The following is a 17,180-nucleotide window of genomic DNA, read 5'->3' as shown; positions in this document are numbered from 1 at the left end:
TCCCTAATCAGTTCTTGCCTTTCCAAATACATGTACATCCTGTCCTTCAGGATTCCCTCCAGAAGTTGCCCACGTCCGCCGGAAACGTCGGTTTTCCTGCTCCTCGGATGTTGCTTGACCTGTTGTGCTTTTCCAGCACCACACTCTCGACTGCCCATCAGCAATGTCAGGCTCACCGGTCTATAGATCTCTGGCATTTCCTTACCACCTTTCTTAAACAATGGCACCACGTTAGCCAACCTCCAGTCTTCCGGCACCTCACCTGTGACTACTGATGATGCAGATATCTTTTAAGGGGCCCAGTAATCATTTCCCCAGCTCCCCACAGAGTTCTAGGGTACACCTAATGAGAATTTATCCACTTTTATGCGTTTCAAAACATCCAGCACTTCCTCCTCTAATATGGACATTTGTCAAGATGTCACCATGTATTTCCCCAAATTCTATATTTTTCATGTCTTTCTCCACAGTAAACACTGATGCAAAATATTCATTTAGTGTCTCCCCCATCTCCTGTGGCTCCACACAAAGGCTGCCTTGCTGCTCTTTGAGGGGCCCTATTCTATCCCTAATCATCCTTTTATCCTTAATGTGTTTACAAAATCCCTTTGGATACTCCTTAACACTATTTGCCAGAGCTATCTCATATCCTCCTTTTACCCTCCTCATTTCCCTCTTAGATATACTCCTATTTCCTTTACACTGTAAGAATTTACTTGATTTTATCAAGTTTGACACCAGGAAACAGGTAGAAATTAAGAAAGTAAGTCATTGTTAAGCACTTGCAATTGGTTTCTTGTTTTCAGCTTAGTTTTACCCGAGGCCCTGCCTTCAGCTTCCTGGGCTGCAGACACTGAAATTTCCCTCCTGAACCTTTCTGCCTCTTTCGCATAATCCTTTTTTAGTACACCAGTTAAAACATAATCTGTTTGACTAGACTTTTGATCATCGGTCCTAATATAACTTTACTTGGCTCCATGTCAAATTCTGTTAGTTACCATCAACAGAAATTGCTGGAAAAGAACCGAGGACTGAGGAAGGGTCACTGGACCTGAAATGTTAACTCTGGCTTTTCTCCACAGTTGCTGTTAGATCTGTTGAGCTTTTCCAGCAATTTCTGTTTTTGCTTCTGATTTCTAGCATCCACAGTTCTTATGGTTTCTATTAGTTAACAGTCCTGCAAAATACCTTGGAACGTTTATGTTAAAGGAACTAAATAAAGCTAAACTTTTCCCTTTCCTGCATTACGTTTTGCCTCTCCCTGTTCCAGTTCATACCTATTCTACCTCACCTGTGTGCATTCTCAATCAGCTCCAAGTCGTTGCTGTGCTGCTGCTGGAGGCTGTCCAGTAGGATTCGTTGTTGCTCTCGCTCCAGTTCCAGTTTTCGCACCTAATGCAAACACAATTGTTTCTGGTTCCAGGTTTAAAGAAATTATATCACAATTAAGAAATCATCTAAACACAAGATACCCTCAAGTCATCAAAGAAGAATATTTCTTTCAAAGAGGGTGCTTAGTGAGTATGATAGCTCTGCTTCAGCTGCTCTTAGGATGGTATGTTTTGTTATTCAATCATAGGATGTAGACATCACAGGTAAGGCCAACATTTATTGCCCATCCCTAATTATCCTTGAGAAGGTCATCGTGAGCCACATTCTTGACAACTGAGAACTTGATAGGCTAATTTAGAGAACAATTTAGAATTAAGACTATGTATTTACATATAAGCCAGTCCCAGTAAGGTTGGCACATTTAATTCCTTACAGGATGTTAGTAAACCAAATGAGTTTTTACAGCAACCTGTAGATTCATGTTCACCATTACCAATTACTCAATTTTTCATTTAGTTAATCAACTGGATTTCAATTCTTCAGCTGCTGTTGTAACGCAATTTCAACTCATTTCTCTAGACTTTTAGTTCAGGCCAATAATGAGCAACTATGCTACTGTTCCCGGAGAGTTCTTCCATTTTACATTTACACTGCAACCTTTCAAATCCTTCCTCTTCAGTCACTTATCCAATTCCATTCAGAAAGTCTCATTCGAAGGTGTTTCGAACTACACTCACAGGAAGTGCATTCCAGATCCTGGCCATTCACTGCATGAAAATATATTGCCTCACATAGCTGTTGATGTTTTTTACAGTCACCTTAAATTGGTTCTGAAGAAGTCATGTTGGACTCAAAATGTTAGCACTGTTTCTCTCCACAGCTACTAATGCTGAGTTTCTCTAGCATTTTCTGCATTTGTTTAATATTTTTGGCATCTGCAGTATTTTAGTTTTATCCAAAACCTCTCACCTCAAACAGAAGGTAACTTTCCAGATATACTTGAAGGAACAGTCAAGAGAAAAAAAAATAGCTTTGTTCTACCACAAATACTATAGGGTTTTTCAGGAGCATGGGTCATTCAAACAGGAGGAAGCCATTCACCTACCTTAGCCTAAACAGCTATTTAATTTGATCATGGTTAATTGGTATGTTGACACCTCTATCTAATAAAACTCAATCTCAGTCTTGAAAGTTTCAAATGACCTCACACGCACAGCCTTTCTAAGGAAAGGTAGTTCCAGATTTCCACAATCCTGTGTTTGAAAAAATGATTTCCTTCAAAATACTCAGACTCCAATTTTTCTCCATTTGATCAAAGGGGAATTCAATTCCATCTTTCACAAGTTTTTCTCCTCACTTAGTCTGATTATCTTCCCTTGTAACTTCGTACTCCTATCCATGTAACTCATGATCCTCCTAACCTAAATGGCAGTGAGTAGTGTGTTCATGGAACAGTCAAGCCCAGAATAGCCTTGTACCTTACTCTCCAGCTCGATGATTTTGACCTCAGTAGTCTGCAGGACTATCCGTTGTTCAGCTTCTGTACTCTTCAGCTGTTTCTGCACAGCCGTCAGTCTGCTCTCTAACTCCATGGCCTTTGGCAGATCCATGGCAACATCTCGTCCCCCAGAAACTGACTGAAGCAGCTGATAAACAGAAGTTTGTAAAATTAAACCAGAGCATCACATAAGCTTAAATCATGCTAGAAGTAAATCCACTGAAGTATTTTAAAGCCAAACTACCTATTTTAGAAGTTTTATTGATTTTGCTCTTCAAATGCACAGATCATCAATGAGTATTTCTAACACCAAGTACTCAGGATTACAAATCCTGGATCAGAACCCTAGCAGGCTTGATCAGCAATCATTGATACACTAATCTTCCATTTTCCATCTTCAAAACTTCTCCGAATTAAACTGCCAACAATTTGCTTATGAAAACTACACTTTTACTATGATAGAAGGTGATAAGTCTAAACATTAGAGTCACCTAACATAAACCATGGCCTTGAATCCCACACAGCAAGATCCTGAACAAATACATCAAGGGATATACTAAGTGAACCCAGCTTAAATAAAATTGGAAGGCAGATAGATAAAGTAACTATCAAAGAAAGCATCATCATTGATCAGCATTCTCACACACAAGCAAACAACCACAGCAATCCCTCATCCCCTTCCCCATCAAATGCAACATGGCTAGAGTATGGAAAACTACTTTTAAAGATAATGTCATTGCGAAATTCCACTGAAAAACTAACTTATCATGGATTGGCTAGAAGCTCTCACCTGCAACTGAAGCAACTTCTGCAGTTGATCAGTGGAGAGGGGTACCTGGGAGGAGAGAGAAAGACACAGAGGAGGGGGAGGAAAAGAGTGAGGGGAAGAAAAAAAAGTGAGGGGGACAGAGAGTGAGAATTAATTAGTGTACAAACTTCATTATTTCTTCACATTACATACTGTTTGATCTTAGACAAGTGGCAGTGTGATTGCAGAGGATAGTACAAATGATATGATATGTACTGACTTCCAGAAATTAAGTATCAAGTGCGACATTGTAGACGTTCCAGCAAAGGTGAAACTCAGTAAAAAAAAATGGAAAACCAAGTTGAGCGAAATACACATCAACGAAACTATGAACTCTTCTCACTGCTGATTATAGAAATCTGAGAATAAGTGAATAGAGCCATGCTATGATTCAAGGGAGTAAGGCGAGGCTGGGTGGCCTCTGCTTGAATGCTAGGAGTATTATAGACAACACAGATATTAAGAGTATGGACTGACATGGAGTTGTGATATTGTTGCCATCACAGAGACATGGTAGAGGGAGGTACAGGACTAACAACTCAGCATTCCAGGGTATAGGATCTTCAGGCAGGGCAGAAGAGAGTAAAGGAGGAGCTGTTGCTGCATTATTAACTCAGGAGTCAGTTGCTGCAGAAGGGATGATATTTTGGAAGGGTCTTTGAAGGAGGCTTGTGGAATACAGTTTGGGAATAAAAAGTGGTAAGTCACATTGCAGGGCACCAAACAAGCAGTCAGTAGGCAACAGAGGAGCAGATATGTGTGTACAATTCATTTAGGTGCGCAATAATAAAATAGGGTAATTATATTAGCAGATATCAACTTCCTGAACATTAATTGGGATAGTCATAATGTAAAGGGTTTCGAGGGGATGGATTTCTTGAAATGCATTTGGGACAGCTTTTTGTGTCAACGTGTAGATGGTCCTACAAGGGATGGCATAAGACTGGACCTAATTCTGGGGAACAAAGCCAGGCAAATGGTTGAAATTGCACAGGGGGACATCTTAGTGATAGTGACCACAGCACAGTCTGATTTAAGTTTGTTACAGGAAAAGAAAAAGATGGTCTGCAAAAAGAGGCTCTGGATTGGGGGGCAGGGGGAAGCAGAAAATTGAATACAATAGGATGGGGTAGTGTTCAAAGAGTAAACAAAGACAATGCACAGCCAATATGAGAAATAAGCCCAGAGAACCCTAGATGTCGAGGAATATTCAAGACTGGATAAGGAAATAAAAAAGAGGCTTTTTTGCAGGTGCAAAGGGAGCAAATCAACAAAGGCCCTTGTGGAGTATGGAAAGTGCAAGGAGGAACTTAAGGAAGCAGTTAGGAGAGCAAGGGGAGATGGCATGAAAAACATAGGCAGTTAAGATTAGGAAGAATTCCAAGGCATTCTATAAGTATATTAAGAGGAACAAGATATCCATGGAAAGAGCAGGGTTATGTGGGAGAAAGGGGACAATCCAATATGGAGCCAGAGGACACTGGTAGGCTGCTATATGAGTGCTTAACTTCTGTCTTCAATTAGGAGGAGGCGGATATAGGTACAGATTTCGGGGAGAGGGACTGACAGGTTCTTGCGCAGACGGACATGGCCAGTGAGGATTTACAGAAGACTTTGGCTGGCTTAAAAGCGGACACATCGCCAGGTGATGAAAACAAAAAACGCTGGAGATCACAGCAGGTCAGGCAGCACCCATGGGAAGAAAGTAAGCTTATGTTTTGCATCGAGATGACTCCATCAGGGCTTGAATGAAGTGTGGAGGGGGCAGCATTTATGCAATAATGGGAGGGGGGGTTATTGGAGTGCTGGGGGGGGGGGGGGGGGGGTGCAAATTTGTTGATAGTTCAGATTAAGTGATCAGAATGGGAGAATATCAAAACAATAGTATGTCTAACTGGCAGACTTGAAAAAACAGGTCAGTCCCACTGGAGTATGGGGAGGGGAGAGAGGACATGGTGACAGAGAATGTAACAAGCAAAGCTAAAAGAAAAAGGGAAGAAATGGGTTCACAATCTGAAGGTGTTGAACTCAATATTGAGCCCAGAAGGTTGTGAAGTACCAAGTCCAAAGATGAGATGTTGCTCCTCCAGTTTTCACTGTGATTCGCTGGAGCATTTCAGCGTCCCGTGGACAGACAAGTAGGCATGAGAGCAGAACGCTGTGTTAAAATGAACGGCTATGGGAAGGTCAGGGTCATGCTTATGCACAGACCAGAGGTCTTCTGCAAAGCGGTCACCCAGTCTGCATTTGGTTTCTCCAACATGGAGTAGGCCACATTGAGTGCAGCAAATACAATTAAGCAGATTGGAGAAGGTAGAGGTGGAAATGCTGCTTCACCTGGAAAGACTGTTTAGGTCCTTGGAGTGGCAGACGAGTTGCATTGCAGGATGCCTATGGGAGGAAGTTACAAGGCCTCTGACCCAAATTTTTAATTCCACTATCACCAAAGGGGAGGTGACAGAGGAATGGAGGACAGCTAATATGGTTCCAGAAAATTACATATAGTGAATCGCACATCAGTGGTAGGGAAGATATTGTACAGAATTCTGAAGGAGAGAATTAATCTCCAGTTGGAGTAGTAAGATTTAATCAGGGATAGTCAGCATGGTTTTATCTGAGGAAGGTCATGCCTAACAAATTTGAATTTTTCAAGGAGGTATCCAGATGTGTAGTTGAGGAATGTGTAATTGATGTAGTTTAAATGGATTTCAGCAAAGTATTTGACAAGGTTGTACACGGGAAACTGATAAGAAAGGTAAAAGCTCCTAGGATCCAGGGTGACTTGGCAAGATGGATCCAAAATTGGCTTAGCGATAGAAGACAAAAGTTGATGGCAGAAGGCTGTTTGAATGACGGGAGGCTGGTATCCAGTGGCATACCTCAGGGATTTGTGCTGGGTCCAATGATATAGATGAGAATGTGGGGAGATGATAAGTAAGTTGACAGTTAATAAGTATATGACATGAAGATTGGCGGGTGGTTAGTAGACAGGAAGAAGTTCTTAGGTTACAGGAGGACATAGATGGAATGGTCAGATTGGCAGATCAGTGGCAGATGGAATCTAACATTGCAAAGTGAGAGGTGATATACTTTGGAAGATGTAATAAGACAAAGGAGTATTCACTAAATCTCACAATACTAGGAACAGAGGCATTTTGGGGTGCTTGTCCAATGACCGCTGAAGGTGGCAAGGCCGGTTAGTAAGGTGGCTAAGGCATGTGCCTTTATCTGTCGTGGCATAGATTACAAGAGCAGAGAGGTTATATTGGAGCTGTACAAAACATTGGTTTGGCCTCAGCTGCAGTTCTGTTCACCACAGTACAAGAAGAATGTGATTACACTGAAGGGGTTGCAGAGGAGATTCGCCAGGATGTTATCTGGGATGGAGCATTTTAGTTATGAAGAATGGCTGAATAGGCTTGGGTTGTTTTCTTGATAGCAAAGAGGGCAGATGGGGGTTTAATTGAGGTGGATAAGATTATGAAGGACATGGACAGTGTGGATAAAAACAGTTATTCCTCTTAGTTGAAATGTCAATAATAAAGGGAAGAATTTTAAACGGCAGGTGGTTTAAAGGGGATTGGAGGAAAATTGTTTTCACAAACAGGGTGCTGGGAATCTGGAATGCAGTGCCTGGGAGGGTAGTAAAGGAGGGAAACCACACAGCCTTTAAAAAATGTGGATGAGCACCTGAAATACAGCATTCAAGGTATAGGCCTGAAAGTGCTGGAACATGGGATTGGTGTCATTAGGTTAGTGCACATGTGATGGGCCAAAGTGTCTCTTCTCTGCTGCATGACTGTATGACACAATGACTCGACAAATGGCTTGGTATCATTTGTAACTCATCCAAACGTACACATGTCTTCAGCTGTCAAACAAACCATTACAAATGCAAACCATGGAGCCCACTGCAACTGCAAGAACAGACGGCCTTCTTTCTTTCCCCAGGCTATACCATATATCCTCTCAATCACAGCAATCCAGCAGCAGGTATCTTCTTTACTCTAAGTCTAAAGCTCTTTTTCAAATTTGAACGGCTGTGGACACTTAAGCAACTTCAGATCATTATGCTAAAACTTCCAAACAGTTTTTTCTTCAGTACTGATTGCATAACTGCATTGCCCTATGGGAAAGTACTCTATTACATCTCAATGTTTACACAGTGCTGATTAATATAGGATAGAACCCTTCAATTAATTGCTGCAGTAAAACACATACAACTAATAATCATGACATTTGAAGCTGTAAACATTTAATCCTTCAGAATGTTCCTTACTCCTCAGATGGCTTTCATTTGTGAACCTATAAAAAAAGGCAGGTTTTCAGAAGTCTTCCACTGGAAGATGTAGGAAACACATTTTCCCGATGACTGTCAGTGACAACTCTGACATCACAGATGTGTATGCCAGATCATAACCCTGGCCATAGGAAATCGATAACGAAACAGGAAGGCACAGGAGTTCAAAATCCCAGAAATAAAATGCTTTTGCCATTCCTGCTACTCCAAGGAAATAAAAATACAGCCAACAGACTTTAAGAATAAGGATATTTTGATGGACTTCCAGGTGTTATTCCCATATATCTGCTCCTCTTGTCCTTTTAAGTATCTTGATCAATGTCCTATCTCTATAAACACAGATCCGAAGTCAAGCAAAGGAAAGGAAGAGTTTGAGATGGACCATCTGAAAGGCAAGAAAAGAGTGGAAATTGAAAGCCAAAGTTGATGAAATTTTCCTATTCATAGAAGAATAGGGAAGTCATCAAACATACTGGGAAAAAAAAAGGCGACGAAAGGAACCTGAATTGAATAGGAACAAGACATATTCCACATAACTAACTAAAGTAGCATAGCTGGGATCCAACTGGATTCCTGTAAGAACATGTTTTATTTGGAGTAGAAACTAACCACATCTGGTTGTATAGGAGACACACTGATGTAAATGAAGCCAGCTCACTCCTACCTGTAAAGCAGATAGTTGGTCATCTTTTGGAACTTGTGAAGGTGCTGTAAAAATGACAAGAAACACCAATATTTAGATGGAAATTGCTGGTAAAACTCAGTCAGCCAGTCTAACTCTTGAACTAAAAATAAACTGAAAATGAAGTTCCCTCAACACTGTCCCCATTAAAAACTCCTGAAACCAGTCTAAGTCAACAAAACATGGAGAGAAAGCAAGCTAAAGTGGAGTCAAGATGACTCTTCATCAGAGCTTCAGTCCTGAGGAGTCAGCTAGACTCAAAACGTTAGCTTGCTTTCTCTCCATGGATGCTGCCTGACCCGCTGTGATCGCCAGCATTTTTTGTTTTCAGTCCATCCTATCAAAGCCTTTTATCACTTTAAATAATTTTATTCAGTCACCTCTCAGCCTTCCTTTTCTGACAGTAAAGAAAACCAGTCTGTTAATACTTTCCTAATGAGTTAACCCATGCAGTTCTGAGGATTATCCTTCTAAATTTTCTCCAAACTCCCTGCAGTGTCTCATTTCCTGTGAGCAGATACAGGTTTAATTTTAATCACTACTTATTAATTAATAAAGCCTAGTGCTAGTTTTTTTTTTTAAAATGGCTTGCTAACCTGTGGCAAAATTTTTGTCATTGTATTCAAAGTTCCTTTATACCTCAATCCAAAGATGTGCAGGTCAGGTGAATTGGCCATGCTAAATTGCTCATAGTGTTAGGTGCATTAGTCAGGGATAAATATGTGGAATGGGTCTGGATGGGTTATTCTTCGGAGGGTCGGTGTGGACTTGTTGGGCCAAAAAGCCTGTTTCCAAACTGTAGGGAATCGAATCTAATCTCAAACCCACCTGGACTCACACCTTCCTAATAAGTGACCTCCCAATTTTTCCAGACAAAATGTACTACCTCACATTTATCTGTGTTGAACTTCATTTATCAATTATTTACAAGGTCTGCAAGTTTATAAATGTTTTCCTCTGCATCGAATGTACTGCACACCTCTCCCTCCATTAATCTATAACGAATGACATTTCTTTTTTGATGCCACAGTCCCAATTGTTAATATGAACTATTAACACAAATTCTTGAAAATACCTCCCACCTTCTGCCACTTTGAACAATGAACTTTTGCTACCACTCTCTACTTTGTCTTTTGAATTTAGATAGTAATCCATTCTCCCACTTACCCCTTGATTCCACATCAACTGACATCATTCGTGAGTATATTATAGGACTCCTTTTGAAAATCCAGATAAATTAGCATCAACATAAACACATGACCACCACTGATTCTTTGTTATTTCCTCAAAGAATTATAAGGCTGATCAAGCAAGATTTCCCCTTTTGAAATTCAAGTTAATAATTCATTATTTTTTAGGTTGTAAGTTTGCTCGCTGAGCTAGTCGACTTGTTCTCAGACATTTCGTCACCATGCCAGGTAAAATCATCAGTGAACCTTCGGTGAAGCATTGATGATCTGTTCCACTTGCTATTTATCTGTCTCGGTTTGTTGTGGTTGGTGATATCATTTCCGGTTCTGTTTCTGAAAGTTTGGTAAATGGGGTCCAAATCTATGTGTTTGTTAATGGAGTTTCAGTTTGAATGCCAGGTCTCTAGGAATTCCCATGTGTGTCTTTGTTTAGCCTGTCCTAGGATGGAAATGTTTTCCCAGTCAAAGTGGTGTCCCTCTTAATCTGTGTGTATGGATTCTAGTGACAATTGGTCATGTCTTTTAGTGGCTAGTTGGTGCTCATGCATCTTGGCGACTAGCTTTCTACCCATCTGTCCAATGTAATGTTTGTTGTGGCCCTTTCAGGGTATTTTGTATATAACGTCCGTTCTGCTTACTGTTGGTATGGGGTCCTTTAAATTCATTAAGGGTTGTTTCAGTGTGGTGGTAGGTTTGTGGGCTGCCATGATGCCTAGGGGCCAGAGTTGTCATCCCTGAAATGTCTTTAATGTATGGCAGAGTGGCTAGAGTCTCTGGGTGTGTAGTGTCTTCTTGTTTAGGCCTGTTGTGCAGGAATCGGTGAACTGCACTCATCAGTTACTCATTGTTCCTGAATCCTGAAAAGTATTCTGGGTAATACAAGATGGAGGATAGGAAAAATTTCTGGCTGTAACAGCTGCTCGTTTTTTGAGGTATTTTAGGTGCTGGAGGTGATTTCCTCAAATGCCAGAAGCAGCAATGACTGTTTTATATGTTGTTGCATTGTTCTGGAACTTTGGAAAAAGAAAGTCAAAACAACAGCAGTTTTAAAAGGGAGAAGAACAGACAAAAGATGCACATGGTGAGGTCAGTGCAGGAGAGAGAGCGAGAGAGAGAAAGAAACTGATACCACAGTGAATCTGCACAGTTACTGCCTTTGCAGTTTGAATTCATGTATCGCTGGACATCGGAGTGCATCTGGGAAAACTAACAAACAGTGAAATGCACAACTGATCTTGGAGGAACTGTTTGGGCAAAGTTCACAGCACAGAAGCAGATATGTGTATTGTTTTAAGTGTGGCCTACAGAAAGTCTGCAATAGTTCTTTCTTGATTATATGTGTTTTCAGATATGTCTCTTGATAAAACTTAAAATATAAGCCATAATATTAATTTAACTTGGGGCAGTATTTTGTAGACGAATAAGATGGTGTTATTTTCTCAGTCTGTAGATTGTGAAGGAGCAAAAATGGCCTTTAGTGGAGTGATATGTGGACATCATGTTTGCCTCTTTCTTAAACCAAATTGTTACCTTTTGTCAACATTCATACATTGAGTCACCATTAGAAACAGAACCGAAGTAGTCTATTCGACCCTCGAGCCTGATCCGCCATTCAATAAGATCATGGCTGAGCCAACATTCCTCACATCCACTTGCCTGCCTTTTCCCCATAACTTTTAATTCCTCAACTGATCAAAAATCTATCTCAGCCTTAAATATACACAAATGAGAAAGTGTATAAGGTATGAGCAGGTAGGGAAAGAGTTAAGTTTACGGTTGGGGGACAAAGGCTAAGCTAATATGACTTTGACCAGATAAGAACTTGCAGTAAACAATGAGGTGCTGGAGGCAAGAGTAATGGTTTAAGAGGTGAAGACCATCCATTGTATAATACCAATTAATCTTTATTGTTGATGCTTGCTGATTGTAACAGTCACCCAATCAATATAGATGTTGCCTTATTTGGATGTTACTCCCTGTAAGTGACTACATAATTCTTTAAGAATCTGCTTTGAAGAGAAAGCCAAGAACTCATGTCTTTGTGTACATGGGCAATCACTCTCTCTCCAGGGCTCAGAATAAAGATGAAGGAGGTAGAGCCACATTCTGTCTCTGAGTGTTTGCTTCGACTGATATGGAAACAGGACAACACAAGGATTCTGCCCTCACAGCTCTCTGGACAAGGAGTTCCAAGGACTGACAATTGTTGAGAAGAAATTCCTCCTCATCTCAGTCTTAAATTGACATCTTTTATTCTGAGACTATGCCCTCTGGCCCTAGAAATGAGAGGAAATATCCTCTCAGCATTTACCTGTCACTCTAAGAATCCAATATGGTTCAATGAAATCATCTCTCATTCTTTTAACCTTCAGTAAGTAGAGTCCCTACCTCTTTAGTCTTTGCTCATAAAACAATCCCTCCAGACCAAGGATCACCCTAGAGAACCTTCTCTGAACTACCTTTAATGAAACAATATCTTTCCTTAAATAAGAGGACTAAACCTGCTTCACAGTATTTCTATTGTGGTCTCAGCACCACTTATACAGTTGCAGAAAGACTTCCCCACTCTTACACTCCAACCCCCATATAATAAGGCCACCATTCCTGTTGCACCGTGTATGCTACTCTCCTATGTTTCATGCACAAGTCCCCCCAAGTCCCTTTCTGATGCAGTCTTTGCAATTTTTTTCCATTTAAATAATTCTCTGTTCTTTTGTTCTCCCTTACAAATTCTAATTTTCCTACATTATACTCCATTTGCCAACTTCTTGCCCACTCACTTAACCCATCAATATCTCTCTGCAAACTGTATTCCTCCTGCAGCTTGCCTAATTATTTTTGTCATCTGCAAATTTGGCTACAGTACATTTGCATCCTTTCTCCAAGTCTATTGTATAACCTCTGTATCCGTGATATCACAAATTCACCTATTCACACTAAAAACATGAAACATCTGGGGTGGTACGGTGGCTCAGTGGCTAGCACTGCTGCCTCACAGCACCAGGGACCCAGAGTCGATTCCAGCCTCGGACAACTGTCTGTGTGGAGTTTGCAAATTCTCACCGTGTCTGTGTGGGTTTCCTCCTTGTGCTCCCGCTTTCTCCCACAGTCCAAAGATGTGCAGGTCAGGTGAACTGGCCATAGTGTTAGGTTCATTAGTTAGAGGGAAATGGGTCTGGGGGGGGGGGGGGGGGGGGGGGGTGATTCTTCGGAGGGTCGGTGTGGACTTGTTGGGCCAAAGGGCCTGTTTCCACACTGTAAGGAATCTAATCTAATCTAATAAGAATACCTATGTATAGCTTCTACTCATCAACTACAGCTCTGCCTTCAACACTATAATCCCAACCAAACTAATCTATAAACTCTGAAACAGAGGTGTCAGCTCAGTCCTCTAGAACTGGATCTTCAGCTTCCTGACCCATAGACCGCAATTTAAACAACAGCACCTCCTCCACGATAATCCTCAATACCAGCAAGGATTCAGCCCCTTACTGTACTCCCTGTACACCCATGATTGAGGGGCCAAATTTCATCTGAACACCATCTATAAGTTCACTGACAACACCATGGTTGTATGCCAGGTATCAAACAACGAGGAGTCAGAATACAGAAAGGAGATAGAATGCCTGATGTGTTCAAAGTTTGTGCGAAGATTTGTAGCTCGGGTGCTCGTTGTTGTGGTTCTGTTCGCCGAGCTGGAAGTTTTTGTTGCAAACGTTTCGTCCCCTGGCTAGGCGAAGCTTCACAGGAGGCTCCCAAGCACTGATGATGTCGCCTAGCCAGGGGACAAAACGTTTGCAACAAAAACTTCCAGCTCGGCGAACAGAACCACAACAGAATGCCTGATATCAAGATGCAAAGATAACAATCTCTCTCTCTCTCTCTCTCTCAATGTCAGAAAAACTAAAGAACTGATCATCAACTGCAGGAAGAAAGGAGGAGGACATGCCCCTATCTGCATCAATGGAGCTGAAGTGGAAAGGATGGAGAGTGTCACGTTCCTGGGAGTGAGAATAATTAACAATCTGTCCTGGACCACCTACAGAGGCCAAGAAAATTCGGCATGACCACAAGCATCCTCACCAATTTTTAAAGATGCGCCACAGTAAATATTCTATCTTGACATATCATGGCTTGGTACAGCTACTGCTCTGCCCAGAACCATAAGAAAGTACAGAAAGTTGTGAACACAGCCCAGACCTTCACACAAATCAACCTGCCATCCAGTGACTCCACCTACACTTCTTAATGCTGCGGAAAGGTAGCCAACATCAGAGACCCCTCCCATCCCAGTTACAATCTCTTCCAACCTCTTTTTGGGTGTTGGGATGATTGCTTCTGTAATTCAGTATTTGGTCCATATGTGTTGTTTTCCAGTAGACATTGATTTGAAGTTCCCCATTGGCTGTTCGCTCTAGTGTGACATCTAGGAATGTCAGCATCCACAGGAAAACAACACATATGGACCAAATACTGAACTACAGAAGCAATATTGCTAACACCCACAAACGAAGCTGCATTCGAGCATTACTTCAATGAACCACCACACTGCAGCACAGAGGAACTGTGAAGAGCAGAGGAAAATCACCTGTACAGCCTAGTCAAAAAGAACGGGTACCCAATGAACACAGTTCGCCTATTTCTCAGCAACAAACCCAAACAAGCAGATGATACCCGTCCAGAAATCCTAGCCACTCTCCCCTCCATCAAAGAGATCTCAGAAATGACTGCCAGGCTACTCAGACCTCTTGGCATCACTGTAGGTCACAAACCCACCAACACACTAAAACAGCAGCTAATGAACTTGAAAGACCCTATGCAGATGACCAATAAAACAAATGCCATTTACAAAATACCTTGCAAGAACTGTGACAAACACTACATTGGACAAACAGGCAGAAAATTAGCCTCCAGGATACATGAACATCAACTAGCCATAAAAAGACATGACCCCCTCTCACTAGTATCTTTACATATAGTTGAGAAAGGACAACACTTTGACTGGGACAACACATCCATCCTAGGACAAGCCAAACAGAGACATGCACAAAAATTCTGAGAAGCACGGCATTCCAACCAGAAATCTATCAACAAGCACATCGAACTGAAACCCATTTACCACTCTCTGAGAAAAAGAGTAGGAAATGACATCACCATAGGAAATGGGATCACTAACCCCAAAAAACCTAAACACATAAATAGAAAGCGGGTTATAACATGTATGAGGTGAGGGATGCCATCGACGTCCCTGCCGATTACACTTGCAGGAAGTGCACCCATCTCCAGCTCCTCCAAGACCGTGTTAGGGAACTGGAGCTGGAGTTGGATGAACTTCAGATCATTCGGGAGGCAGAGGGGGTCATAGATCAGAGTTATAGGGAAGTAGTAACTCCAAAGATGGCAGATAGATGGGTTACAGTGAGGGGGACTGGGAGGAAGCAGCCAGTGCAGGGACCTCCTGCGGCCATTCCCCTCAAGAACAAGTATACCGTTTTGGATACTTGTGGGGGGGATGACTTACCAGGGGTAAGTAACGGGGCTCAGGTCTCTGGCACGGAGCCTGTCCCCGTTACTCAGAAGGGAAGGGTGAAGAAGAGCAGAGCAGTAGTAATTGGGGACTCGATAGTTCGTGGCACAGATAGGCGGTTTTGTGGGAACGAGAGAGACTCACGTTTGGTATGTTGCCTCCCAGGTGCAAGGGTACGTGATGTCTCTGATCGTGTTTTCCGGGTCCTGGAGGGGGAGGGGGAGCAACCCGAAGTCGTGGTCCACATTGGCACCAACGACATAGGTAGGAGGAGTGCTGAGGATGTTAGACAGGCTTTCAGGGAGCTAGGTTGGAAGCTTGGAGTTAGAACAAACAGAGTTGTTGTCTCTGGTTTGTTACCCGTGCCACGTGATAGAGATTCGAGGAATAGGGAGAGAGAACAATTAAATGCGTGGCTTCAGGGATGGTGCAGGAGGGAGGGGTTCCAGTTTTTGGATAACTGGGGTTCTTTCTGGGGACGGTGGGACCTCTATAAACGGGATGGTCTACACCTGAATCTGAGGGGAACCAGTATCCTTGGGGGGAGGTTTGCTAGTGCTCTTGGGGGGGGTTTAAACTAACTCGGCAGGGGCATGGGAACCCAGATTGTAGCTTCAGGGTGCAGGGCCTGGAGTGTAGGGAGGTGAGGAACATGGCATCAATTTCCAAGGAGGGTGCCTGTAAACAGGGAAGTGGCTTGAAGTGTGTATACTTCAATGCAAGAAGTATACGGAATAAGGTAGGTGAACCTGCAGCGTTGATTGGTACCTGGGACTTCGATGTTGTGGCTATTACGGAGACATGGCTAGAACAGGGACAGGATTGGCTGTTGCAGGTTCCGGGATTTAAATGTTTTAGTAGGGTCAGAGGTGGGGGTAAAAGAGGGGGAGGTGTGGCATTGCTTGTCAAAGATAGTATTACAGCGGTGGAAAGGACGATGGATGAGGACTTGCCATCTGAGGTAGTTTGGGCTGAGGTTAGGAATAGGAAAGGTGAGGTCACCCTGTTAGGAGTCTTTTACAGGCCTCCTAATAGTCCTAGAATCATTGAAGAAAGGATTGGGAAGGTGATTCAGGAGATGAGTGACAGTAATAGGGTGGTTGTTATGGGGGACTTTAACTTTCCTGATATTGATTGGGAAAGCTATAGCTCAAGTTCGTTAGATGGGTCAGTGTTTGTTCAATGCGTGCAGGAGAGTTTCCTGACACAATATGTAGACAGGCCAACAAGAGGTGAGGCCATACTGGATTTGGTTCTGGGTAACGAACCAGGCCAGGTGTTAGAATTAGAGGTAGGTGAGCACTTTGGGGATAGTGACCATAATTCGGTGATTTTTACACTCGTGATGGAGAGGGATAAGTGTGTACTACAGGGCAAGAATTATAGCTGGGGTAAGGGAAATTATGATGCGGTGAGGCATGACTTAGGATGTGTGGCTTGGAAAAGTAGACTCCAAGGCAAGAGTGTAAATGATATGTGGAACTTGTTCAAGGGGCAACTATTGAGTGTCCTTGATAATTATGTACCTGTCAGGCAGGAAGGAAAGGGTCGTGCAAGGGAGCCGTGGTTTAATAAGGAATTGGAATCCCTTGTTAAATGGAAGAGGGCGGCCTATCTCAAGATGAGACGTGAAGGTTCAATTGGGGCGATTGAGAGTTATAGGGTAGCCAGGAAGGACCTGAAGAGAGAGCTAAAAGCAGCAAGGAGGGGACATGAAAGGTCCTTAGTAGATAGGATTAGGGAAAACCCTAAGGCTTTCTATAGGTATGTTAGGAATAAAAGAATGACTAGGGTAGGAATAGGTCCAGTCAAGGATAGTAGGGGGAAGTTGCGTGTGGAGGCG

At 42.4% G+C, this 17,180-nt stretch overlaps 1 protein-coding gene and 1 long non-coding RNA gene across 8 annotated transcripts in view; one reads left to right on the top strand and one right to left on the bottom strand.

Annotated features, from left to right (window-relative positions):
• Positions 1–15,022, top strand: part of LOC148145271 (uncharacterized) — a 66,860-nt gene extending 51,838 nt beyond the window's left edge. The window contains exons 4-5 of one of the 2 annotated variants that reach the window (XR_015761365.1): positions 1,424–1,517; positions 13,709–15,022. This is a non-coding gene — a long non-coding RNA (uncharacterized LOC148145271). The remainder of the gene's footprint in view (positions 1–1,423; positions 1,518–13,708) is intronic. The other variant, XR_015761364.1, reaches the window with a different exon arrangement.
• Positions 1–17,180, bottom strand: part of fbf1 (Fas binding factor 1) — a 118,897-nt gene that overhangs the window by 37,691 nt on the left and 64,026 nt on the right. For all 6 annotated transcript variants that reach the window (XM_088000419.1, XM_088000420.1, XM_088000418.1 and 3 more), the window contains 4 exons: positions 8,603–8,646; positions 3,621–3,665; positions 2,811–2,978; positions 1,292–1,392 (listed from right to left, as the gene is read on the bottom strand). In XM_088000419.1, the coding sequence (XP_087856545.1) occupies positions 1,292–1,392; positions 2,811–2,978; positions 3,621–3,665; positions 8,603–8,646 (358 nt within the window). The remainder of the gene's footprint in view (positions 1–1,291; positions 1,393–2,810; positions 2,979–3,620; positions 3,666–8,602; positions 8,647–17,180) is intronic.

Source organism: Chiloscyllium plagiosum, unplaced genomic scaffold (genome assembly GCF_037043375.1).
Source record: "Chiloscyllium plagiosum isolate Xiang-an unplaced genomic scaffold, Cpla_swu_hap1 HiC_scaffold_25, whole genome shotgun sequence".
NCBI lineage: Eukaryota > Metazoa > Chordata > Chondrichthyes > Orectolobiformes > Hemiscylliidae > Chiloscyllium > Chiloscyllium plagiosum.
The sequence above is the reverse complement of the archived record's forward strand: the minus strand, read 5'-3'. Positions and strand labels throughout refer to the sequence as shown.